At 46.5% G+C, this 27,500-nt stretch overlaps 1 protein-coding gene across 2 annotated transcripts in view; it reads right to left on the bottom strand.

Annotated features, from left to right (window-relative positions):
* The window catches only part of arhgap35a (Rho GTPase activating protein 35a), a 57,358-nt gene that overhangs the window by 9,585 nt on the left and 20,273 nt on the right, over positions 1-27,500 (bottom strand). The window contains exons 2-4 of one of the 2 annotated variants that reach the window (XM_079515046.1): positions 21,047-21,194; positions 9,525-9,602; positions 6,368-6,499 (exon numbers count right to left, since the gene is read on the bottom strand). In XM_079515046.1, coding sequence (XP_079371172.1) covers positions 6,368-6,499; positions 9,525-9,602; positions 21,047-21,194 — 358 coding nt within the window. The remainder of the gene's footprint in view (positions 1-6,367; positions 6,500-9,524; positions 9,603-21,046; positions 21,195-27,500) is intronic. The other variant, XM_079515047.1, reaches the window with a different exon arrangement.

Here is a 27,500-nt window from a genome sequence, read left to right as displayed (position 1 = left end):
TGGCCTATAGAAGGAACAGCCCTACGGTGGGTGGGTGGCCTATAGAAGGAACAGCCCTACGGTGGGTGGGTGACCTACAGAAGGAACAGCCCTACGGTGGGTGGGTGGCCTATAGAAGGAACAGCCCTACGGTGGGTGGGTGGCCTATAGAAGGAACAGCCCTACGGTGGGTGGGTGACCTACAGAAGGAACAGCCCTACGGTGGGTGGGTGACCTAAAGAAGGAACAGCCCTACGGTGGGTGGGTGGCCTATAGAAGGAACAGCCCTACGGTGGGTGGGTGGCCTATAGAAGGAACAGCCCTACGGTGGGTGGGTGGCCTATAGAAGGAACAGCCCTACGGTGGGTGGGTGGCCTATAGAAGGAACAGCTCTACGGTGGGTGGGTGGCCTATAGAAGGAACAGCCCTACGGTGGGTGGGTGACCTACAGAAGGAACAGCCCTACGGTGGGTGGGTGGCCTATAGAAGGAACAGCCCTACGGTGGGTGGGTGGCCTATAGAAGGAACAGCCCTACGGTGGGTGGGTGACCTACAGAAGGAACAGCCCTACGGTGGGTGGGTGGCCTATAGAAGGAACAGCCCTACGGTGGGTGGGTGGCCTATAGAAGGAACAGCTCTACGGTGGGTGGGTGGCCTATAGGAGGAACAGCCCTACGGTGGGTGGGTGGCCTATAGAAGGAACAGCCCTACGGTGGGTGGGTGGCCTATAGAAGGAACAGCCCTACGGTGGGTGGGTGGCCTATAGAAGGAACAGCCCTACGGTGGGTGGGTGACCTAAAGAAGGAACAGCTCTACGGTGGGTGGGTGACCTATAGAAGGAACAGCCCTACGGTGGGTGGGTGGCCTATAGAAGGAACAGCCCTACGGTGGGTGGGTGGCCTATAGAAGGAACAGCCCTACGGTGGGTGGGTGGCCTATAGAAGGAACAGCCCTACGGTGGGTGGGTGACCTATAGAAGGAACAGCCCTACGGTGGGTGGGTGACCTACAGAAGGAACAGCCCTACGGTGGGTGGGTGGCCTATAGAAGGAACAGCCCTACGGTGGGTGGGTGGCCTATAGAAGGAACAGCCCTACGGTGGGTGGGTGACCTAAAGAAGGAACAGCCCTACGGTGGGTGGGTGACCTACAGAAGGAACAGCTCTACGGTGGGTGGGTGGCCTATAGAAGGAACAGCCCTACGGTGGGTGACCTACAGAAGGAACAGCCCTACGGTGGGTGGGTGACCTATAGAAGGAACAGCCCTACGGTGGGTGGGTGGCCTATAGAAGGAACAGCCCTACGGTGGGTGGGTGGCCTATAGAAGGAACAGCCCTACGGTGGGTGGGTGGCCTACAGAAGGAACAGCCCTACGGTGGGTGGGTGACCTACAGAAGGAACAGCCCTACGGTGGGTGGGTGGCCTATAGAAGGAACAGCCCTACGGTGGGTGGGTGACCTACAGAAGGAACAGCCCTACGGTGGGTGGGTGACCTACAGAAGGAACAGCCCTACGGTGGGTGGGTGACCTACAGAAGGAACAGCCCTACGGTGGGTGGGTGACCTACAGAAGGAACAGCCCTACGGTGGGTGGGTGGCCTATAGGAGGAACAGCCCTACGGTGGGTGACCTACAGAAGGAACAGCCCTACGGTGGGTGGGTGACCTACAGAAGGAACAGCTCTACGGTGGGTGGGTGACCTACAGAAGGAACAGCCCTACGGTGGGTGGGTGACCTACAGAAGGAACAGCCCTACGGTGGGTGACCTACAGAAGGAACAGCCCTACGGTGGGTGGGTGGCCTATAGGAGGAACAGCCCTACGGTGGGTGGGTGACCTATAGAAGGAACAGCTCTACGGTGGGTGGGTGACCTACAGAAGGAACAGCCCTACGGTGGGTGGGTGACCTATAGAAGGAACAGCCCTACGGTGGGTGGGTGGCCTATAGAAGGAACAGCTCTACGGTGGGTGGGTGGCCTATAGGAGGAACAGCCCTACGGTGGGTGGGTGGCCTATAGAAGGAACAGCTCTACGGTGGGTGGGTGGCCTATAGGAGGAACAGCCCTACGGTGGGTGGGTGACCTACAGAAGGAACAGCCCTACGGTGGGTGGGTGGCCTATAGAAGGAACAGCTCTACGGTGGGTGGGTGGCCTAAAGAAGGAACAGCCCTACGGTGGGTGGGTGACCTATAGAAGGAACAGCCCTACGGTGGGTGGGTGGCCTACAGAAGGAACAGCCCTACGGTGGGTGGGTGACCTATAGAAGGAACAGCCCTACGGTGGGTGGGTGGCCTACAGAAGGAACAGCCCTACGGTGGGTGGGTGACCTATAGAAGGAACAGCCCTACGGTGGGTGGGTGACCTATAGAAGGAACAGCCCTACGGTGGGTGGGTGACCTACAGAAGGAACAGCCCTACGGTGGGTGGGTGACCTAAAGAAGAAACAGCCCTACGGTGGGTGGCCTACAGAAGGAACAGCCCTACGGTGGGTGGCCTACAGAAGGAACAGTCCTACGGTGGGTGGGTGACCTACAGAAGAAACAGCCCTACGGTGGGTGGCCTATAATAATAATAATAATAATAAACCTTTATTTATATAGAACCTTTCAAAACGAGGTTACAAAGTGCTTTACAAAAAAATAAGAACAAATGCAGTGCACACCATAAACAACCATTTACAATAATACTAATAAAGAACAGGCAATGTACAGAAATGCAGTAGGACAATAAGAACAATAGGGAATGTTTAGAAAACGTTTAGGTGTTAAAAGCAGCTTTATAAAAGTGAGTTTTTAGGAGGGATTTGAAGCGGGGGACGGATTCTGCGAGCCTGATCTCGAGGGGGAGGGCATTCCAAAGAGTTGGGGGTTTGAGTGCAAAGGCCCCGGTCACCTTTTGTTTTCAACTTAGAAGTTGGGATGTCTAAGAGTGCCTTGTGGCTACAGTGGGTGGATGACCTAAAGAAGGGACAGCCCTACGGTGGGTGGGTGACCTACAGAAGGAACAGCCCTACGGTGGGTGGGTGGCCTATAGAAGGAACAGCCCTACGGTGGGTGGGTGACCTATAGAAGGAACAGCCCTACGGTGGGTGGGTGGCCTATAGAAGGAACAGCCCTACGGTGGGTGGGTGGCCTATAGAAGGAACAGCCCTACGGTGGGTGGGTGGCCTATAGAAGGAACAGCTCTACGGTGGGTGGGTGGCCTACAGAAGGAACAGCCCTACGGTGGGTGGGTGGCCTATAGAAGAAACAGCCCTACGGTGGGTGGGTGGCCTATAGAAGGAACAGCTCTACGGTGGGTGGGTGGCCTATAGGAGGAACAGCCCTACGGTGGGTGGGTGACCTATAGAAGGAACAGCCCTACGGTGGGTGGGTGACCTAAAGAAGGAACAGCTCTACGGTGGGTGGATGACCTAAAGAAGGGACAGCCCTACGGTGGGTGGGTGGCCTATAGAAGGAACAGCCCTACGGTGGGTGGGTGACCTATAGAAGGAACAGCCCTACGGTGGGTGGGTGACCTATAGAAGGAACAGCCCTACGGTGGGTGGGTGACCTATAGAAGGAACAGCCCTACGGTGGGTGGGTGACCTACAGAAGGAACAGCCCTACGGTGGGTGGGTGACCTATAGAAGGAACAGCCCTACGGTGGGTGGGTGACCTATAGAAGGAACAGCCCTACGGTGGGTGGGTGACCTACAGAAGGAACAGCCCTACGGTGGGTGGGTGACCTACAGAAGGAACAGCCCTACGGTGGGTGGGTGGCCTATAGAAGGAACAGCCCTACGGTGGGTGGGTGACCTACAGAAGGAACAGCCCTACGGTGGGTGGGTGACCTACAGAAGGAACAGCCCTACGGTGGGTGGGTGACCTACAGAAGGAACAGCTCTACGGTGGGTGGCCTATAGAAGGAACAGCCCTACGGTGGGTGGGTGGCCTATAGAAGGAACAGCCCTACGGTGGGTGGGTGGCCTATAGAAGGAACAGCCCTACGGTGGGTGGGTGACCTACAGAAGGAACAGCCCTACGGTGGGTGGGTGGCCTAAAGAAGGAACAGCCCTGTCACGTTCTCCAATTAAAAATAGTGTATCGTTTTCGGCAAGCGACACAAAAGTACAAATTGGTCTCTCTCTCTCTCTCTCTCTCTCATGCCACCGGCGGTGGGAGCTTTATCAGGTCTCAGACAGAGCTGAGAGGTCTTGGCAGAACTGCGTGCGTGTGTGCGTGCGCGTGTGTGTTTTTTGTGCACACGTCACACATAACTCTGAGTGACGGCAGCCTGCCGGCCTAGAGGTAAATCTCTCCGCCACGATGCTGCGTCTTAAATCTCCATGCCAACAGATTACAGGACACAGAGAGAAAGGGAGCCTTTGGCTCTTAACGGAGGGCCGTCTTTTCCCCCTGAATTTATTTCGTTTCCATTATCCGCTTGGAGTCCTTGCGTCTGCCACGCCATTAACCCATTTAGACCTGGGAACGATTCAAAAAAATGTCTTCTACATCCTGACAGTTTTCTGAAAAAGCTATGTTTCTATGTCAGTGGTTCTTCGATTTTTCAAAAATAGCAGACCTACAAGCTCATAGCGCGCCACTCGGTGGCGCGCTATGAGCTTGTAGATCTGCTATTTTTCAATAGCTAAAGCATAACATAATGCTAACACCAAAAGGGGTTCCCGCCCAAAATGGGTTAAATATACAATCCTTCAAACACCAGCTCTGTGCCAAGGCGTCGGAATATAACCTCCTCCCATCAGCTCTCTCTCGCATTTTACCTTCCGGTCATTCTCTCTATACACTTCCACTGTAAAATGCCAAATCCATTTGCCTTGCCACGTATACCGTATGGATTTGGATTGTAATGTTGTGCTTCTTAACCCATTCTGGGCGGGAACCCCTTTTGGTGTTAGCATTATGTTATGCTTTAGCTATTGAAAAATAGCAGATCTACAAGCTCACCGAGTGGCGCGCTATGAGCTTGTAGGTCTGCTATTTTTCAATAGCTAAAGCATAACATAATGCTATAAACACCAAGAGGGGTTCCCACCCAAAATGGGTTAAAGACCTTTTAAGCCTTGTACAAAGCCAACTCGAGTCGTGACAAATCATGACAACAAACACAATTTTATGGGCCGAACAAATAATTAGAAAGAAGAAGAAAACGTCAGGTTACAACATTTTTTTTTGGTTGTTTTTCTTCTTTGTAATTATTTGTTCTGTCCAAAATGTTTGTGTTTGTTGTTATGATTTGTCACAACTCCACCTAGCCTCTCTTATATATCAGGGGTGGGCAACTTTGACGATGGAGAGGGCAATTATATTTCTCACTCCAGAGGGGCCACATTGCATGCATGTCGTAGCAAAAATGTGTCGCATCGTGACGCGTTTTGAACTTGTAGATCAGATAATTTTGCTATATTTGAATTGAAATCCTGAATAACCTTTTGCTATTTTTTAATTGGGATCCTGAAAAGTCATTTTAACTAAATACAAATATATTGGACATTAAAACAAAAGACAATAACATTATTTGTAATACTACTCAGCAAGCTGCTAATTTAGACTAAGTAATTAAAGCGGGTCATGTTTGCATGTTTGGAATTTGTAACGGCTGAAATCAATAACATATCATTATTCCTGAAATTAATCTGAGGGTGAAGGTGGGGGCCGCATGTGTCCCACGGGCCACCAGTTGCCCATGAATGTTATATTTAAGCAATAAGCCACGAGAGGTCTCAGGTTACCGGGTATTTTACAATGGCTGGGGGCGTTGTAAAATACCCGGTAAGCTGGGGCCTTGAGTGGTTATTGCTTTTCTAAAACGGTTACAAACATATAGCAATATTAACCTAATAATACTTAACTTAAATTCACAAAAGTAACTACGCTTTGCGCCACCAGAGCGAGCCACATCACTTCCTTGTTTTGCTCGGCATGTAGGCTATGTGACGGGAGAATAGCGCTTGATGTCTTTACGGGGCCGCCTGGAGCCACACATTCACAGTCATATGAGCCGGGCGGTGCTTAGACGCCCGCACGGCATGGGTTTGTAAGGCAATCAAGCGCTCCCCTTCCCCAGTACAGCTACAGAGATACGGAATCAGCTGGGAATAATATAAAGTGATTGAAGGTGTGGGTTATCGGTGAAATTTACAACGGTCACGTGACGGTAACCAGCCAATCAGAATCAAGTATTGGGACTAACCATTTTAGAAATATATATATATATCTATGGTACTGCGCCTCACGGTAGAATCATCCCAGGACTTACTGAAGGCCTCCACCAGGTCCGTCTGCATGCTGTAAGGTTAAGGTTAAGGTTAAGGACTTACTGAAGGCCTCCACCAGGTCCGTCTGCATGCTGTAAGGCTAAGGTTAAGGTTAAGGTTAAGGACTTACTGAAGGCCTCCACCAGGTCCGTCTGCATGCTGTAAGGGACCAGGGGATCAGGCAGCTCAGAGAAGAAGGCCTTCATGGCTCCCGCTACGGTGTTGATGGTGAAGTCTTTCTCCACCAGGTCCAGGTTGTAGTCTTGACGACAAGAACGGGAGAGAGAACACAGAAGAGGCGTTACGTACAGTATGAACCAAAGCACAAAGCTGGACTGAATCAGCTCTAAGAAGCAGTGAGAACGGCGTCCGATGATGACCCGAACAATTTGCGTCGTAACTTAAGGCGGTCCTGCGAACCGTGACACGTTAAACGCAGTGTTGATTTTGACAGCAAATTTTGATTTTGATTTCATAGTCTCTTGAATAGTTTTCATTTCGTTTTAGTCACATTTTAGTCACCTGGAATGACTAAATATAATTAAAAAAAAATGTCGACTACAGTTGATTTAGTCGACTAAAATGTATTTTGGCGGGCCTTGATGCCGTCGTAATGACTGATTTTACGCTTGCTGAAAATAGCCGATCTACAAGCTTGCAGATCGGCTATTTTCAGCATGCAACCAAGCATACAATGACTTGTCTTTTAGTTCTTCTTGATCTCTTGTCCACTAGTAGTCAGTAGTCAGACATTTTAGTCTGTTTAATTTCAAACGCAATTAGTTATACTTATGTTAACTTTATGAACTTATAAATACAAATACATTTAAATATACAATACAAATATGAAATACATAATAAATAACATTTTAATAATTAAGCTACTCATATAGACGCGGGTCATGTTTGGAATTGTAACAGCTGAAATCAATACTATATCAGTATTGCAATATTAACCTGAGGGCCACATGCACATTAAGTGAAGGTGGGGGCCACCAGTTGCCCATGTATGCTCCCCTAGGGGTACTTGTGGGAGTTCCAGGGGGTAACTAGCTCAATTAGAGATAGTTAGGAACCTAATGGACCCTTATGGGTTTGTAACTCTGAGAGTGTACAAATGGTTTTGTACACTCTTAAATTAACAGTGGTTTTACAATATAAATTGGGGTCACAGAGATAGAAATTCCATTAAATCGGGGGTCCGTAGCATAATGCGCGTGAAACCGGGGGGGTCCATGAAATTAATATGTTTCGGAATCACTGCTACAGCCGTAAAAATCCTCCTTTATCGGGGTCACTGGCATATGTTTTCAAATGGGGGGGTCCGTGGCCTAATTAAGCAATATTACACGAGAGGGTGTGGGTTAACGTGATTATTGCCACGACAGTGATGCGGTAAGGAACGAGACCACACCCTCTCGTGTAATATTGCAATTATACTATAACAGTTAGTTACCCTTAAAACTAAGAAAATCGCTGAAAAAATATATTTTTTTAATGACAGATGTAGTCACTACGACCACAAATGTCCCAAGAAACTAGCTAGCCTAGCCACCGAGTTTGCTAGCGCTCTGGGAAAACAGAGCAGCTGAATTCTTTGTTTTGATTAGGTGGTGAATGGTGCTGGTTTGATCCACGGCTAGAAGCCGTTTCAACCAATCAGATTGCTTCCTCGAAACGACTTGTTGTATAATAAATGTTGATTTGGGGGTCCTTGACACGAAAAAGTTTGGGAACCACTGCTCTAGTCCAAACGGCTGCTCCCTTCAGCGACATGTTGTGAAAATGAACAAACACTGAACTCATCCATCTTGGAAGAGAGAGAGATACTTCATATGGTCATCGCGGTTGCTGCTGCAGTGGTGGTGGGGGTTAGTGTCGTTTGCCTCAATTGTGCTGGTTCGCATATTATTAGCGTGTAAGAGAGAGTGGGGGGTACAGTACACTATGTGTGTGACAGACTTAATTAACCCATTCTGACCCGAGATCAGATTCTAAAAATGTCTTTCTGAAAAATCTGTCAGTCGTTCTTCGGTTTTTCTAAAAAAAAAATAGCAGACCTACAAGCTATTTTTCAATAGCTAAAGCATAACATAATGCTAACACCAAAAGGGGTTCCCGCCCAAAATGGGTTAAAAAAAAGACACTTTTCTGATTTCCCCCCCCCCCCCCCCCACCCCCCTCCGAAAGGTGGTGTTAAGAGAGAATGACGAGGCGCTGCTGAATGGAGAAAATAAGAGACAAGTGATTATGTGTAGAGTGTTCTCGAGCGGACCTAAGAGAGCTCATGTTTTTGAGAGTTTGTGAAGTGTAGAAGTACTTCAGTTGCAGCGTTTCCCCATGTAGGCTAATGGACCGTCTGGGTCTCTTGTGTGTGTGTGTGTGAGAGTGTGTGTGTGTGTGTGTGTGTGTGTGAGAGAGTGTGTGTGAGAGTGTGAGTGTGTGTGACGTGTAGGGAAGTGCTTCCTTCACTGCAGCTATATGGGACACCTGCAATGAAATTGCGTCTGTAATTGTATTGTCTCGATGGTCCGTGATTCGGATTGATTCGACACGGGGCTTCAACTCTGATTACCTGAATCAGACTCAAGCTCAGCCCGACACGCGCGCGCAAGTACACACACACACACGCACACGCACGCACCTACCTTACTTTCTCGCTCTGCTATCTATCGAGCCAGGGACCATGCTTCATTAACCAAACCAATCTGGAGGTAATTAACTGACCACCCGAGATACGCACACACACACACAGGCGCATCAACACACACACACACACACACACACACACACACACATGCGCATCAACACACACACACACACACACACACACACACACACACACACACACACACACACACACACACACACACACACACACACACACACACACACACACACACACACACACACACACACACACACACACACACACACACACACACACACACACACACACCTGTATGCTATGCGTGCACAGTACACACATCAGGACCACCATCACCGGACAGGAGATGGAGAGGGGCAGCCTCTTCAGGAAGTGAAGGCCAATTCCCGCCAGTAGGATCAATGAGCCAATCAGATGCTCCCTGGTTCATTAAGGGGATCAGCAGACATACTGGCACCCTCCATGCCCCGATCTGTGGGTCTATACAGTAATGGCTCCCTGCCTGCCTGCCTGCCTGCCTGGTACTACTGGGGTGTGTGTGTGCGTGTGCGTGTGCGTGTGCGTGTGCGTGTGTGTGTGCGCGCATGTGCGCGCGTGTGCACGCAGTCCGATGACTTACCTTGGTCAAACTGTCGCTGCATTCCTTCCATCTCTGCCTTGTTCCCACTGACCCTGTAGATGCCCTCTGTAGTTAGCCCTGGAGGGGAGAGAGAGAGAGAGGTTATTATTTACATATTTTTGGGGCTTTTTTTTGCCTTTATTGATAGATATACACACAGCAAAAGTGCGTCGGGATCGGGACTCGAACCCGCGACACAATGTCATGCTGGATTACCAGCCAAGGTGCCTGGACCGCTACGCCGGCTCAGGCCGAGAAGAGCCTGAGCCGGCTATCTATTAATCAGATTGCTTCTTCATCAATTAACCCGAGGACGATTCTACAAATGTCTTCTAAATCCTGACAGTTTCCTGAAAAACCCTATGTTTCTATGTCAGTGGTTCTCAACCTTTTCCATGTCAAGGACCTTCAGCATGGAGCCACAGTTCATTAACCGATTCTAGACGGGAACCCCATTTGGTGTTTATATCGTAATGTTATGCTTTAGCTGTTGGACCCCCATCTGAAAATATGTAGTTCCAGGGACTAGTTTTGCTTTGACGTGCCGTGAATATGGCGGTTGGTGCAGTCGATCCTCGGGACTCAACGGGGCTAAATAAGACAAGTGTATCCAACTCCAGAAACACTATTAGCCCTGTTTATCAACCCGTTCTGGACGGGAACCCCTTTTGGTGTTTTAATGCATTATGTTATACTTTAGCTATTGAAAAATAGCAGATCTACAAGCTCAGACCTTGTAGGTCTGCTATTTTTTGAAAAATCGTCAAAATGTGGCGAAAAATCTTTGAAAACATATTTTTCAGAGAAAACATTTTTTAACTCAAATCTTCTTTTCAAATGGGGGTTGTTGGCGGGCCAATTACATATAATTTCTGGGGTCCTTGACATGAAAAAGTTTGAGCACCAGTACTGACATAGAAACATTTAGAAGACATTTTGTAGAATGGTCCTCATGATCTAAATGGGTTAAACTAATGAAGCACTCCTACAAACAGGGCTGCTGAGAGAGCTCACTGTGACCCCCGAGGCTGCCGTAGCTCCACACGCACTCTGAAAGGGACTTAACCCATTCTGACCTGAGATCAGATTCTAAAAATGTCTTCTACATCCTGACAGTTTTCTGAAAAAGCTATGTTTCTATGTCCGTCGTTCTTCTATTTTTCAATAGCTAAAGCATAACATAATGCTAACACCAAAAGGGGTTCCCGCCCAAAATGGGTTAATGAACTGTGGCTCCACTGAGACTTTCCTCTCCAAATCCCACCCAGCTCTCTTTTCAACTCTCATCCTTCCTCCTCCGTACACACACGTACGTCTTCCTATCGTCATTTTTGTCGTGAGATAATCGAGGACGGATGAAGATACAGTATAATATGTGCAACAGAAGCGTCAGAAGTGCACCATGGGGGAAAGCGAAAGAAAGAGGAAAAGTCATGGCTGAGCCCCCGGTTTTTTTTCTCTTCTTGTTTTTTTCAATGTAAAGAAAAGATCCCTCCATCTTTCTTCTCTCTCTCTTTCATTGGCTTTATTATCTCCTACCTCATGTGGGGGATCGGGGAAGACAAAGACTTAACCCACAGGGGAGAGAGAGAGTGAGTCAGGGAGTGGCACAGAGAGAGAGAGAGAGAGAGAGAGAGAGAGAGAGAGAGAGAGAGGGAGAGAGAGAGAGAGGCACAGAGGAAATGAGAGAGCTCTCAGCTAAGGCATAGACGAGAGCATTGATCCCCTCTTTCTACCGATCAATTATCCACAAAGGGCTTTTCTAGCCAGACACCAAGAAAACAGGGGATAGCGAGAGAGGAGAGGAGAGGAGGGGCAGATCTGAACTCATGTGTTTGTGTGTGTGTGTGTGTGTGTGTGTGTGTGTGTGTGTGTGTGTGTGTGAAATGAAATGAAATGAAATCTATATTTACCCAGGGTATCTGGGCTAAGCTCAAGAACTTGTTTCCAGCCAGGCCCTGCTCATAGAACACATTTCATCGTAGTGGTTGATGCCTTGTTCAAGGGCATTTCAGCGGTGGTAATTTTAACGTGTCGGACGGCTGATTCGAACTGGGAACCTTCCGGTATCTAGACCGCGCCGCTATCCGTTCGGCCACCGCTGCCACAATGTGTGTGTGTGAGAGAGGAGAGGAGGGGTAGATCTGAACTCATAATGTGTTTGTGTGTGTGTGTGTGTGTGTGTGTGTGTGTGTGTGTGTGTGTGTGTGTGTGTGTGTGTGTTTGTGTGTGTTTGTGTTTGTGTGTGTTTGTGTGTGTGTGTGTGTGTGTGTTTGTGTGTGTTTGTGTGTGTGTGAGACAACGGCAGCCCATATTCAACTAGTGATGATTTCATCGACTAAAACTAAGACGAAAAATGCCTTTTTTTCACTGACGAAAAAGCTATGATGACTAAAAAAAAATATATTGACACATTTCGTCAACAAATAAAAACTAGACTAAAGGGAGGGACTAGTGGGGAAGAGATCCAGTAGAACTAAAAGACAAGTGATTTTATGCTTGGCTGCATGCTGAAAATAGCAGATCTACAAGCACACGGCGCGTCACGCTACGAGCTTGTAGATTGGCTATTTTCAACATGCAAGCAAGTGTAAAAATCTGCCATTACGACGATGCCATCGAGGCCCGCCAAAATTCTGTTTAGCCGAAAAAAAATCAACTGTACATTTAGTCGACTAAAACTAGACTAACGCCAAAACATTTCAGGTGACTGAAATGTGATTAAAAACAAAAATATGCTGTCAAAATCGACACTGGATTCAACTCAACGCAACTGTGAGTGCTCAGCGCTGCCCTTTGCGTCGCTATGGTGGCCGCCGCGAGCAGAACGTGTGCCCAATGCATGCTCGCCCGGCTCACATTCATCTCCTGAGCGCCCGTGAGCTTAACCCATTTAGATCTACCGTCGATTCTACAAATGTCTTCTAAATCATGACAGTTCTGTGAAAAACCCATGTTTCTACATCAGTTGGGTTCAAAAAGTTTCATGTCAAGGACCCCCAAAGATATATGTAATAGAGAGTATGCGCATGCTTAAAGTGAATGGCACATCGAGTGGCAAATCGAGTGGCAAAGCAACAGGCAAAGTGAGTTTAACATTGTTTAATGTTGTTTAATGCAATCAGATAAGACTTTTCTGTTTGGATGTATGGGCTGTCAAGGCCAGAAAGTAATTTTTTGCCACTCAGTAGGCGTTCCTGCATAACTTCCTGGTTTGATGATGATGTCACGCGCATACCCTCTATTGGCCGCCGACCCCCCATCTGAAAATATGTTGTTCCAGGGACCTCCCCAGAAGCAAAGATAGGAGTTAAAAACGTTATAATAATGGTATATATATTCAAATTTTTGAGGCTCATTTTCACGATTTTTTTAAAATAGCAGACCTACAAGTTCATAGCGCGCCACTCGGTGGCGCGCTATGAGCTTGTAGATCTGCTATTTTTCAATAGCTAAATTATAACAATGTTTAAAACACCAAAAGGGGTTCCCGCCCCAAAATGGGTTAACAACGCTGCTACAGCAGCACGCCGTGAAGACGGAGCCAGAGCTGAACAGCCAGGCTAAAAATCACAACACTTTGAATTTAAACAACAATACGACGGGCTTCTCTACAAGCTGCAGAATCTAACATTTTTACCAATCGTTTATGAATTTTGGTTCAAGTGACAGACGGTACACTTGACATTACTGCCATTTTCCAAAGCATACCACAGTTTACTTGATTCTCAAAGATGCCACTAGTAGATCCTCTTATGCCGTGAAAATCGTTCAACTTCAAATTTGTTTGAGAGGCATTTCAACTATCTAGGTGTCATTTTCTGTCAAAGTAATGTTATCATTATTGTCAATAATGACCCTTTAAGCCATTTTAAAGTGCAGATGGATTTGAAGAATAATCACTAAAGACTCTGATCTGATTTACAAACATGATTCTAACATCTCACAACATGACTCATAAACCACATGGGGATTTCTTTATCCATCTCAATTGTTTAGGTAGGTTTGGTAACATCTCAATGCTTTAGTGCAGTGGTTCTCAAATTGGGGTCCAGGGACCCTTGGGGTTCCTTGGAGGGGGGGGGGGGGGGGGGGGGGGTCTGTAACTCTGAGATATACAGGTTTGAGAAGCACCCTGACTTTAGTGGGCTTCACAATCTGATCTCAGGTCAGAATGGATTAGTGCAGTGGTTCTAATAGACCCTTAAAGGTCTGTAACTGCCCAGGCGGTGGCGTAACCGTCTGGGCACCCGACTGGTAATCCAGTCGCAGTGTGCCGCGGGTTCGACTCCCGAGCCCGACACGGCCTTTACTGCATGTCTTCCCCCATCTCTCTCCCGTTTCCTGTCAGCCTACTGTCTGTCCCTTCAAAAACCAATAAAAGGCGTAGGCCGCAAAAAAAATATCTTTAAAAAAAAAAAAAAAAAGGTCTGTAACTCTGAGCTATATAGGTTTGAGAAGCACCCTAAACTTTAGTGGGCTTCACAATCAGCAGTGGTGGAAAATGTAATCACATTTTTAAGAACGGAATCCAGAGGAAAGTAGTACGCACATCTACAAAAAAAACTTTCAGGTGCTGAACAAAAATATATGTACAGGAGAAGGAGACGTAGTTCACATGCCGTTTCTAACTCCCACAGGAATTTTATTAAAGGTATACCTATGGATGACAATTTAATACAATTCCTGTGGGAGCTACAAACAGTGTGGACTACTTCTCAATCACATATATATATATTTTTTTAAAGATATTTTTTTGCGGCTTACGCCTTTTATTGGTTTTTGAAGGGACAGACAGTAGGCTGACAGGAAACGGGAGAGAGATGGGGGAAGACATGCAGTAAAGGCCGTGTCGGGCTCGGGAGTCGAACCCGCGGCACACTGCGACTGGATTACCAGTCGGGTGCCCAGACGGTTACGCCACCGCCTGGGCCCTCAATCACATTTTTAACCCATATACTGCCTCCTGCTGGACGCAGAGCCAACCGCGGGCGACTGCCGAGCCGGTTTCAATGCAGCACACGCTGGACTCATATCCTGTCTGGGCGTCCATCTTTAATGCTAAATAAATAGCGTCAATGCTAGCGAGCTAAAATGAAGACATCCTTGCTCTAGAAAGCGCCAATGTTTCCATCTAAACCACCGGATAATCAGCAAAGACCTCCGAACGTACTCAAGTACAGTACTTGGTACTAAGTAAATGTACTTAGTTACTTTACTTTCCAACACTGACAGTCAGTCATCTTAACTATTGGAGGTTATACTTTCAGGTGTGTTAGGGTGAGTCGCTTTTGGTCGTTTCCTGTGAATTCAGTCAGAGGATATTAATAAAATCTGGGAATAATAATTTTCTTCAACAATGTGTTTGTAAAGGTGTCTACTAAAATTATCCCACAATTGGTTTCTATTCAACCACCCTAGGGGATTTTTTTGTATACAGCTGCTGAAAGTTGGGGTACCAAACGAATGCTAGGAATGGATTCAGAATCAAAGCATAATGAAATTTAGAACATTTTGCCTTATAATGGTTGTTAACCCATTCTGGGCGGGAACCCCTTTTGGTGTTATCATTATGTTATGCTTTAGCTATTGAAAAATAGCAGATCTACAAGCTCATAGCGCGCCACCGACCTGATCTCAGGTCAAAATGGGTTAATGGTACCCCAACTTTCAGCAGCTGTCAAAAAGTCCCCTAGGGTGGTTGAATAGAAACCAACGTGGGATATGTTAGTAGACACTAGACACCTTTACAAACACATTGGTGAAGAAGGTTCTTGGTAAGAAATGTATTCCCAGATTTGACATTGTTCTGATAATATTCCGACTAATTCCAGAGCAGTCAGCAGTAGATTCCAGACACGGGGAGACGAGGTACGAATACAGAGTCTGAGTTACAGAACAACAATGAATGTAAACTACAGCACAGACACGGTAGCTCACTTCCCCTTTCAGTCTCACTAGAGACCTGCATGGCGGGTGTGCTGCTGACTTCCTGTAATGGAGTGTGTGTGTGTGTGTGTGTGTGTGTGTGTGTGTGTGTGTGTGTGTGTGTGTGTGTGTGTGTGTGTGTGTGTGTGTGTTATCTGAAAACAAACAATACTATTTCTATGTGCACACATATCATTGGATCTGACTGTGGGGTTGAGTGAGGCTGCACACGCACGCACAGTACACCTACACAGACACGCACAGTCGCACGCTAGACACACACACACACACCTACACAGACACATGCACGCACAGTCGCACGCTTCACACACAGTACATCTACAGACATGCACGCACACACGCACGCGCGTGCGCACACACACGTGCGCACGCTTCACACACACACAGTACATCTACACAGACACATGCACGCACAGTCGCACGCTTCACACACACAGTACATCTACACAGACACATGCACGCACAGTCGCACGCCACACACACACACACACACACACACACACACGCACGCACGCATGCACGCACGCACGCACGCACGCACGCACGCACGCCACTGTCGCACGCTTCTCCACTCGTCTCCGTGGCAAATGTCTGATTTGATTTTTTTTTACACACCATTATAATTTTCTTATTTAGATCATAAGACCCAATTACTGAATGTCAGTCTCCAGGTTTTCTTCAGAATATGTATGACACTTTCACTAGGACACTATGGCATAATTAGTCCAACTATAGACTACTATAGTGGTTCTCAAATGTTTCATTGTCTCCACCAGGCCGAAGGCATGGGGAGAGAGTATGTTTAGCACTCCGTCTGTCCGTCCGTGTGTGTCCGTCCGTCCATCTGTGGACACTGGACAGGTAATCTCCGGCACCGTTGGCTTGATCGCAGCCATACTCTGCACACACACTCCCTGAATGACACAGCTGAACCCCACGGTTTTCACATATAGCGCCACCAGGAGGCCGCTTTGTGCAAAACATTTTTTTGGACAGTACACCTACAGATTTGGTCCAAACATTAATATCACAATACTGATATATTATTGATCTGATATATTATTGATCCGATATATTATTTCAGCTGTTACAATTCCAAACATGCAAACATGACCGGCTTTAATTACTTCAATCTAAATGAGTAGCTTAATGAGTAGTATTATAATGATATTAGCTTTCTATGACCAATGTATTTGCCTTTAGTTCATAAAGTTTTAAATTAAAGGCATTCATTTTAAATTAAATAAAAATGTTACTTTTCAGGATTCCAATTAAAAGAAATTGCAACCAAAAAAAATCAGGATTTTCAAAAAGTATCAAAAATAGCTGATCGGCTATTTTTTTTACATTACGTGGCCCCTGTGTCGCCACTCGCCAGAACAGAAGTGGAGGGGTTTGGGAATTTGAAGTAAAGGCCCTTCCTTGGTAATCCACAACATACAGTACAGAGGAAATGTTTGATGGGGACAGAGATTACTGTGGAATGCAGTGGTAGAACAGAACAGTGAAGGCAAACAGTCAAATCACTGGCGCATGTAACAAAAAGGATGACTGGTGTCTGGATTGTTCCTCGACAGAGCTAGAGGAAAGCAGGTGTGTGTGTGTGTGTGTGTGTGTGTGTGTGTGTGTGTGCGCGTGCGTGCGTGCGTGCGTGCGTGCGTGCGTGCGTGCGTGCGTGCGTGCGTGCGTGCGTGCGTGCGTGCGTGCGTGCGTGCGTGCGTGCGTGCGTGCGTGCGTGCGTGCGTGCGTGGAGGCATACTTTGGTTAGACATAGCATTGGTCCGGCTGGATTAAGGTTGGTGAGGGGTGCGTTAAGGGTTGGGAGAGGGTTAAGGTTAGGTTTAGGTGTGCTGCCCCGTGGGAGGTTAGGTTTCTGGTTGAAGGACTTCAGTGTTTTGTACCATACTATTGTATACGTACAGAACAAAGAATGTTTGCTTTCGCGCGCGCGCGTGCGTGCGTGCGTGCGTGCGTGCGTGCGTGCGTGCGTGCGTGCGTGCGTGTGGTCATCAGGAGTTGGCAGGCTCAGAACCTAATATAGTAGAGAGCCAAGATAGCCTCTACATTTGGAGTAGAAGTGCACCGAGTATAGATCCCTGGGGGATTTACGTTGGGGTTTTTTTCGAACCCAGTTTTCGCCTAAACTGTAATACTGGGCGCTACTCTCCGTCTGCCAACCCAGGGAGAGCCCCCAACTGAGCTCATGCTTCCTTCAATGAGGAGTGAGCAGGGCGCTTCTCATTACCCGACAGGGGGGGGGGGGGGGGGGGGGAGTTTCCCCGGTAGAATGCCCACGCTGACCAGGAGGAGGCAGTAACGAGACAAGGATTACGGCATGTTTTTTGTATGGGTCGCTCACCTATCCTATAGGGGACACGGGGAGAACAACCCCACCTAGGGTGTGGGCGCTGATAAATAAATACATTAAATGGTGCATTTATATAGCGCCTTTATCCAAGGCGCTTTACATAGATATGCATTACATTCACCCATTCACACACACACACACACATTCATACACCGATGGCAGCGGAAACCATGCAAGGCACAAACCAGCACATCAGGAGCAATTAGGGGTTCAGAATCTTGCTCAAGGACACTTCGACACTAACTCTGAGGGAGCCCACAGGGTTCGAACTGGCAACCTTGCGGTTACCATCCAGCCACTCTACCCCTGAGCCACTGATGACCACAGTACTGTAGGTTCAGAGACTACATTTCCGCGTAGGCGGGGTGGCTGCAGCTTCCCGTCGCACAACATAAACTGACATGTTAATTACGTTTTTTGTTTTTATATTTAATGTTTCGTGGTTAGTACGAGTCGAGTCACCACCAGCTGAGCTTACGTCAACGAGGAATCTCAGGAACGCAATGTGTTGACAGCTCGGCGTGACGTATATTAGCAGCGACATTGCTTGTAGTTTCAAGGCTTTTGCGTCAAATTAATTCCATTTTCTCCAGAAACTGGCTGTATAAAATATGAATGGACATCATTAACGACGCACAGCCACCCCCCTGGCAGAAAGGCCGGGATGATCGGTTTATTTTTCAAACACAGTTCTTATATGAAGCAACCTAAAATCGCCCTATATGGGGATTTCAATGCAAATAAAAAAAATACATGAACCTGTGTACTGGCTGTCTACTGAAAGTGACGTCAGCCTTCGGTGCTATATTGACATGCCTCCAGTAGCGCAAGATTTATCTCAAGATTGATCTCCGTACTGTACATATATGCATTGCACACGCAAAAAAACACCACATTTAATATGACATACTGTACACTGCTACTTGGCACTTTTCATTAGTATAATGCGCTGTGGAAGTATCTGTTATAGGATGACTAATGCAAGCAAAGATTGTCTATTTTCATTGGACGCCCGAGGGGGTTTTGTGGGGAAGGGATGATTTGGTCTAATTTGAGTTCAGAGTATAGACATCTTCCCATATTACACACCTACAGTTTATGTAGATCCAATTCAGCAGGGAGGAAATGCAGTTTAACCCATTTAGGCCTGATGTCGAAATTTAAAAATAAGTCTTCCTGACAGTTTTCTGAAATACCTATGTTTCTATATCAGTGGTGCTCAATATTTCATGTCAAGGACCCCAAATATTATATGAAATTGGCCGCCGATCCCCATCTGAAAATATGTTGTTCCAGGGATCCCCCCAGAAGCAACGATTTGAGTTAATAACGTTCGCTCTGAAAGAATATATATTCAAAGATTTTTGCCGAATTTTCACGATTTAAAAGAAATAGCAGATCTACAAGCTCATAGCGCGGCACCGAGTGCCGCGCTATGAGCTTGTAGATCTATTTTTCAATAGCTAAAGTAGTCTCTCCAGTAAGCTGTATGCATGATTATTCATCATCATTTTTCGACCGCAGTCGAGATCATGGATTTCACAAGGCCACGCCAGACTTCCCGGTCCTTCATTGCCATCCCCAGTTCCTGCTTACTGATGGCATGTGTCCCTATAGCGATGACATCAGGGAATGACAGTTTTCTATACCTCCGGTCTGCTTTGAGGCAGGACTCCAGAGAAGAAGGGAAGATATATAACCTCATTGTCAGCTCTTGTAGCAGTGGCCGGCAAGCCGTGTTCTTCTGGATCGGACTAGCCCATTTTGATCTGAGATCAGATTCTTCTACATCCTGACAGTTTTCTGAAAAAGCTATGTTTCTATAATGTCAGTCGTTCTTCCATTTTTCAAAAATAGCAGACCTACAAGCTCGTAGCGCGCCACTCGGTGGCGCGCTATGAGCTTGTAGATCTGCTATTTTTCAATAGCTAAAGCATAACATAATGCTAACACCAAAAGGGGTTCCCGTACAGAATGGGCTAGTGAAGAAACACGGGGAAGGTTTGCCGTATGATTATTACCACGATCAATTTCACGGCAATATATCTGGGTTGTAATCTGACCTTATTGGGCTATAAAGATGCTCCGGCATATAACTTATTCATAAGCCAAAACCACAATAAAAACTACAAGGTATCCAACTCACAGAATACCAGGGAGAGAGATGGGATTATGAGCGTGTTTTGATTGGGGTGGCACTAGAGGAGAATACCACAGTAGGTGGCGGGGGGGGGGGGGACGACGACACATTGGAAGATTCCAACCAAAAGGTGAAACGCCGTCGGGAGAAAATTATTCCTCTTTTCATGTTTATTTATTTTTTGTGTACATGAATCGTCTGCCCATCTTCTGCAGACATCTGGCACTTTTAAACATTTAACCCATTTAGGCCTGACGTCGAGAAAAAAAAAAAAAAAAAAACGTTCGCTCTGAAAGAATATATATTCAAAGGTTTGTGCCGCATTTGTACGATTTTTCCAAAAATAGCAGACCTACAAGCTCGTAGCGCGCCACTCGGTGGCGCGCTATGAGCTTGTAGATCTGCTATTTTTCAGTAGCTAAAGTATAACATAATGCTTAGTTAAAACACCAAAAGGGGTTCCCCGCCCAGAATGGCTTAAAACTATTTTAGGCTATAATGACATGCCCATAATAGGGACACCAGAATGACATCCTGTCATAAAAGTTATAAATATTAATGTATTAGAACTGAAACGCATTGCATGCATTGGGACACAGGGTTCCTTTTACCAATTCCTGAAAATTCCTGTTTTCAGAGTCTTTAGAAATTATTGCAACTAGGGATGTCCCTAGGATCGCCCTTTTCTGCTCCCGATCCGATTCCGATCGATTGATTTTGAGTATCTGTGATGCCGATTTTTTTCCCTGATCCAATCATTTAATTTTTATAGAACACTTATGCCATATCACAATAGTACATTATCCCATAATCACAGACAATAACCAGTCTAATATCACGATATGGATATAATATTGGATGTCCCGATCACATTTTCTTTTCCGCTCCCGTTCCGATCATTTGGAAATGGCGCGATCGTTCCCCATTTCCGACCACGTGAATTGCAACACATACATTACCTGAACCCAGTCAGTCAGTCAGTCAGTCAGTCAGTCAGTCAGTCAGTCAGTCAGTCAGTCAGTCAGACAGACAGACAGACAGACAGACACACACACACGCACACACCTTCACCTGTGGTTTCGATGAAGCGGATGCATTTCTCGATGAAGACGGGGATGGGCCGCTCCGGGGTGACCACGTTGACCAGCGGCACGCCAAAGTAGTTGCTCTCGATGGGCTTGGAGATGGAGTGCCTCGGCTTGGGCCGCGGCTTCTGGAAACGGGGAGGAGGAGGAAGATGGAAGTGGGAAAAAGCCCATCAGAAGTGTGTTTTTTAAGCATCATGTTATGCTTTAGCTGTTGAAAAATAGCAGATCTACAAGTTCATAGCGCGGCACCGAGTGCCGCGCTATGAACTTGTAGGTCTGCTATTTTTGAAAAATCGTGAAAATGTGGCGCAAATTCTTTCAGAGCGAACGTTTTTTAACTCAAATCTTTGCTTCCGAGGCGTTCCTGGAACAACATATTTTCAGATGGGGGGGGGGGGGGGGGGGGGTTGGTGGCCAATTACATATAATTTCCTTGACATGAAATATTGAGCACCACTGATACAGAAACATAGGTATTTCAGAAAACTGTCAGGATTTAGAAGACATTTTTTAAATTTCTACAGTCAACTGTAGACAACTTAATGTAACTACAGGACTAATCGACTCATACACACACAGATTTAGTATGTTTTTCTCCTGTCGGTCAGTCTGTGGACAGCACGAAAGGTTAATTTTGAGCTTCAGCTGCTTGGAATTGATATAAACTTTATAACCCGCCATAATATGGCAGGTATGGCGATCTGAGGGGTAAAATCTTAACCTATCATCTGGCACAGGATCACACACTAAAACCACCCCAGCTACTGTTTCCATGCTCGTCTGACTTTACCAATGTCTTTGTCTGATGTCATTGTCGTGGCTTGCTCCCCGAACAAGAAGAGAGAACCGTGTTCCGTGTTTGGAGGCGCAAGACGGAGATCACTGTCAAGTTCAAGTGCATGGTCATTTGCCTGAGACGGAGATTGATTAATCTCCGTCAAATTAGTGCTATGAAAACTGATCGCATCGCTCTACAGCCTAGGAGCGCTTGTTGCCCAATCCTCGGTGTTGCACAACAGTGACACGTCATCGAAAATGTTCCCTGCCTGTTTAGCTGACGACAACGAAAATCTTAAAACATTCATAACTCTAAATCATCCCGTCTAATTATGAAAAAATATCCTGTGTTAGACGGCGCTCCGCAGTCCAGTCGCTAGTCACGATAGATTTATTCTTACCTCCCGTTGTTGTCGATCGACTCTAGAGTGGTGTGGCTATTGTTAGCTGCTACACAGACATTCACAACAACTTCCGGTCCCCCGGTAAAAGTGGTCCGGGCGTTATAAACAATGGGCACATTTTATTAATGGATTAAATAGGCCCGAGCCCTCAAGGTGTTAACAGGGGCTGTTCTGTGCCCGGCACCCACTTGTTCACTTTAGTTTCTGACATGAGGAGTGGGTTCATGTGGATGTTCTTAAAATGAAGACCGTCCAAGCCCCACACCCTGTCCTAGAGACACACACACACACACACACACACCTTTTACAACCTTAAACTGATAAGCAATCCTGTCCTGAGCCATGGTGTACGTGTGTGCATGCGATGCATATCTCCAATCTTCACCTCCATCACGTGTGTTCCTCTCCAAGTCTAACCTGTCTCTCCTTCTCGCTCTCTCTCTCTCTCTCTCTCTCGCTCTCTCTTGCAGCTCTGAAGACGGACCGCGGCATGCACCCCTCGTTGTTTAATTAGCATCCACCTCCCGTGATTCGCCAGAAGACACCTCCGATAAGACTCCTTTCCCCGACACGTTTTTGTTCCTCCACCACCCCCGCCACGTTGGTGATGGTATATTATTGCTGAGGTGGCAGCCAGCGGTAATTGAACTGTGCCTTAACCCATTCTGGGCGGGAACCCCCTTTTGGTGTTAGCATTATGTTATGCTTTAGCTATTGAAAAATAGCAGACCTACAAGCTCATAGCGCGCCACCGAGTGGCGCGCTACGAGCTTGTAGGTCTGCTATTTTTGAACAATCGAAGAACGACTGACATAGAAACATAGCTTTTTTCAGAAAACTGTCAAGATGTAGAAGACATTTTTATAGAATCTGATCTCAGATCAAAATGGCTTAATAGTGTTCAGTGGGAGTCGCCCTGTACTCCTCCCCTGGGTTCCCCCCGAGGCCTGGATGGATCTCCCTCTCTCAGACAGACTGTCAGCCCCCCCCCCCCTCCCCCCCCCCCCCCCCCCTGAGGCACTGCTGCCCTGCCTGGCAGGGCGGCACGAAGGGGCCTGCATGGTTGGCTAGGCACAGAGACACCGTGGAACAGGCCATGACAGACAGACAGACAGACAGACAGACAGACAGACAGACAGACAGACAGACAGACAGACAGACAGACAGACAGACAGACAGACAGAATACTTGGACAACAATTATAGGAAATACACTTACTATTTTGAGTTGCAATAACGATAGAGAAAGACAATTCAACATTTTACACAGACTCCATTATACACCTCTACTGAGAAGCAAGCTTGGTCTCAGCTCTCCTAACTGTAATAAATGTGACACAGAAGTTGGTACATATGCACATATGCTTTTGTGTTTTGGAATGAGGTGAAGAAAGAGCTGGACACCTTGCTTGGATATAATTTGAACTTGTCACCTCTCCAGTGTGTACTAGCAGCTAAGGTATCCAGTGCAAAGACCAGACAACGCCAAATTGGTTGGAATACTTTTATACATAGCGAGGAAGACTATACTCAAGCTTTGGATTCATAGAGACGTTCCTACACTGGATGATTGGTACAAGGAGGTAATGACTGTGGTTCCTCTGGAGAAACGGACTTATCTCCTCCGTGATAACATGGAAGGGTTCACGAAGGTATGGGAACCAGTCTTAGATACAGTGGACCCTTCTAGACTGCACTTCAATGTACCTTATTGAACGGTAGTGAATAACAAAGACTCTGGTGACCTGTAATGTACAATCATGTCAAGACTGTGGTGTACTCGTTTTGTCTTTTTTTTGTGTGTGTGTTTGTTTGTTTTTTGTCTGTGCATTGTAATGTCCGTATTGTGGTACTTGTTTTCTGTGCATTGTAATGTCCGTATTGTGGTACTTGTTGTTTTCTGTGCATTGTAATGTCCGTATTGTGGTACTTGTTGTTTTCTGTGCATTGTAATGTCCGTATTGTGGTACTTGTTGTTTTCTGTGCATTGTAATGTCCGTATTGTGGTACTTGTTGTTTTTTGTGTATTGTAATGTCCGTATTGTGGTACTTGTTGTTTTCCTATGTTATGTTGAAAAAAGAAAAATGTGTGGTTCTATATACATTGAATTGTGATTGAACAGTTGTGAAATCTCAGAGCCGCAATAAAAATACATTGAAAAAGACAGACAGACAGACAGACAGACAGACAGACGGCAGAGGGAAGGGAGGGTTCTCATTAGAGGTGAAAGTCCCAGCATGCCCTCTGCTCCAGTTTACAGGCCTTGCTGGATTGTACAGACCAAACCATGCCGATCAGATAATATAATACCACATAAACACACAAACAAAGAAGATCAGCCAAAGGAAGGATCACCTGTGCTTTTTTCCCTCCCTTCTTCTTCTCTCTGTAGGCCTTTATCTGCCATTCATGAAATCTATCGTAATGCTGCCAGCAGGGCTCATGTATTTTCAGTTACAGTGTATTTAGCTGAGGAAAACCCAGCTTTCTTTAATTAGGGTTGATTTACATGCTACACTACAATACGCTGGCTACACGGCCTAAGCTTTTAAACTGGTTAGTAGTCGGGTGACACTCCTTAATCCCCGTGTACTTTGATGTACAATGAATTTGCGAAAAGAGACGATTGATCTTCTATAGCTCACAATGAGTAGCGATGGGGATGGGGTTGTATGAGCTTTTACATCTGTAATAAAAAAACAATCACACCCGTGTGAACTGAGTGGTGCATCTCCCCTCTCCCCTCTCCCCCTGCCTCTCTCTCTCTCTCTGTAATTAGCAGGCAACAGTGCAGCACTATCTCTCTCTCTCTCTCTGTTTCTGGCACAACAGCGCCACTTTTGCCCCTACTGGTACTCTAAACATAGTCACATAGGTTAGGACGGACATTGCTGTTTCTTGGAGTGGTTGCACCACTCAAAAGAACGAACGATGGAAGTTGGAGATTACCATTATCCATTCTTGAGTTACGTGCATTGCAGACATACGTACACACAGATACTTTTATAGGTACTAGAGAGAGGTGGCTCTATACGGCAGTGCCCGTCGCACACACGTCCCCCCCAGGACAGAGAACTTTAAGCCCTGGGAGTTCTGTGTCAGGCATGCTCAAATATGGAGTGTGAGAAGGCAGCCGCGGTGGCTCAGGGGTAGAGTGGCTGGATGGTAAACGCAAGGTTGCCAGTTCGAACCCGGGCTCCCCCAGAGTTAGTGTCGAAGTGTCCTTGAGCAAGACAAAATTGAGGTCCGGGGCTAGGCTATAGGCTAAACTTCCGCTCGCTCGAGCCATTGAGTTATAATTATACTTCCGGCAGTCTTCCGGGAGCTTCAAAACGCCACTGAGCAACTTCCACTGAAATGAATAGCGGCTAACGCTCCAATTCAGTCTCTATCCTTCTTTATACTCTATGAGTACAAAGTAGTAGTAAGGTTGAAATCTCTTTTTTGCAGGTAGAAATTAATACGGGTGTTACGGGGTTAAAGCCGAATCACAAGCTCATCCACGATGCGTAGTGAGCTTTGTTTTTCTCTCGACATGCTACGTCATCGCACAATGCACAATGTCGCCCCTTTTCCATCTCGCCCCACTACTCTACTCTACCTAGCTGTAAATAACAAACATAATTCATGTTGGTGATTATATAAAAGGTATTATCAGATTAATTTATCATTGTTAAGTTCACTCTGTATATCCACGGGCATAATAGCATGATGATGCCATTACAAAACATGGGCTACATGGAAGAAATGTGTTTAATAAAACGAAATTAACTGCTAGAAGGTCATGAATTAACTTAATTAAGCAGTCACAGTCTCTGTGTCATGTTGTTCTTTCTTAATTTGACAGAGTATAGAGATCGACTACTATGCAATCAAATACATCTGTATACAAGATAATTTCAGATTTCAGAGAGAGAGGGAAATACTAAATGAACTGTTAACTACATTAAAAAAAATTGCGGGGGCGAGTTGGTATGGAGTCGTTTGGTATTCGTAGTAAGTACACCAAGTATGATCAGGATTATGCCTTTCCATGGAAAGACTTCTTTCGCTCGTTGCTGCCGCGCCCTGCCTGCGCTCCTTCTGTACGTATAGTGCGTCGCCTACAACCAAGACGACAAATGTTCGTCGACTACCTTTTTTTCACAGAGGAAAACTAAATGGAAACTAAACGAAAACTCAGCTTCCATCACTAAGACTAAACATACTGACACTAGACAAAAATGTCAGGAAGGGACTAGTGGACAAGAGATCCAGTACGAGTCATTTTTACACTTGGTTGCATGCTGAAAATAGCAGATCTACAAGCTCAATGCAGAACATATACGTGCGCAACGACGACGCTATACACACGCGCAGCAGCAGCAGCACGCTTGCGGGAGAGCTTCGTGTTGGCGGTACATACAAGAAAAACAGCATTGATATGTGTGACGCCCCGCAACAAAAACAGCTCTTTCATCCTCTCTTTTTTTCCTTTTCCTCCCTTTCTCCTCCGTTATAATTCAGATGTAGCGTTTTGTCTCGCTCCCAGGCCCCCACAGTACATCATTTATTTATGTCCTAACCATCACAACAATGACAGCGCTGTGTATCCCCTGCCCTATCTCTGCTCAGCAGGCTGTCTTGTATAGCCCACCACCCCCCCCACCACCACCTGCAGTTCCGCCTTCTGGCCACTCCTCGTAGTTTGCTGACTGAGACAGGACGTGTCGCCAGCGCCGGCCGCGGAGAAAGACAAAACAGACCTCGACCGCACGACACAAAACAAACACGTCTTTAATGATAATAATAACACAACCCCCCCCCCACACACACACACACACACACACACACACACACACACACACACACACACACACACACACACACACACACACACACACACACACACACACACACACACACACACACACACACACACACACACACACACACACACACACACACACACACACACACACACACACACACACACACACACACACACACACACACAGGGTGTGTGTTGCCTAAACCTCCGGCACATTAAGCACACCGACAGACAAACTGCTGCCAACAGCATTGATAAAAAAACACTATAGTGACTCAACGGTTTTATTTTGTCTCTCTCCATCTCCCACATCATCGTCACGGCTGTCTTTTTTATAGTTGTCATGTTTTGCAGGGGGGGAGGGGTGGGCAGTGGAATGGAACCACCGGTAGGTGACTTTGGAATTTGAAATATTCCACTTGCTGGCTGAGGGCTTTTGA

This window comes from Electrona antarctica (assembly GCF_951216825.1).
Source record: "Electrona antarctica genome assembly, chromosome: 11".
Taxonomy (NCBI): Eukaryota; Metazoa; Chordata; class Actinopteri; order Myctophiformes; family Myctophidae; genus Electrona; species Electrona antarctica.
The sequence above is the reverse complement of the archived record's forward strand: the minus strand, read 5'-3'. Positions and strand labels throughout refer to the sequence as shown.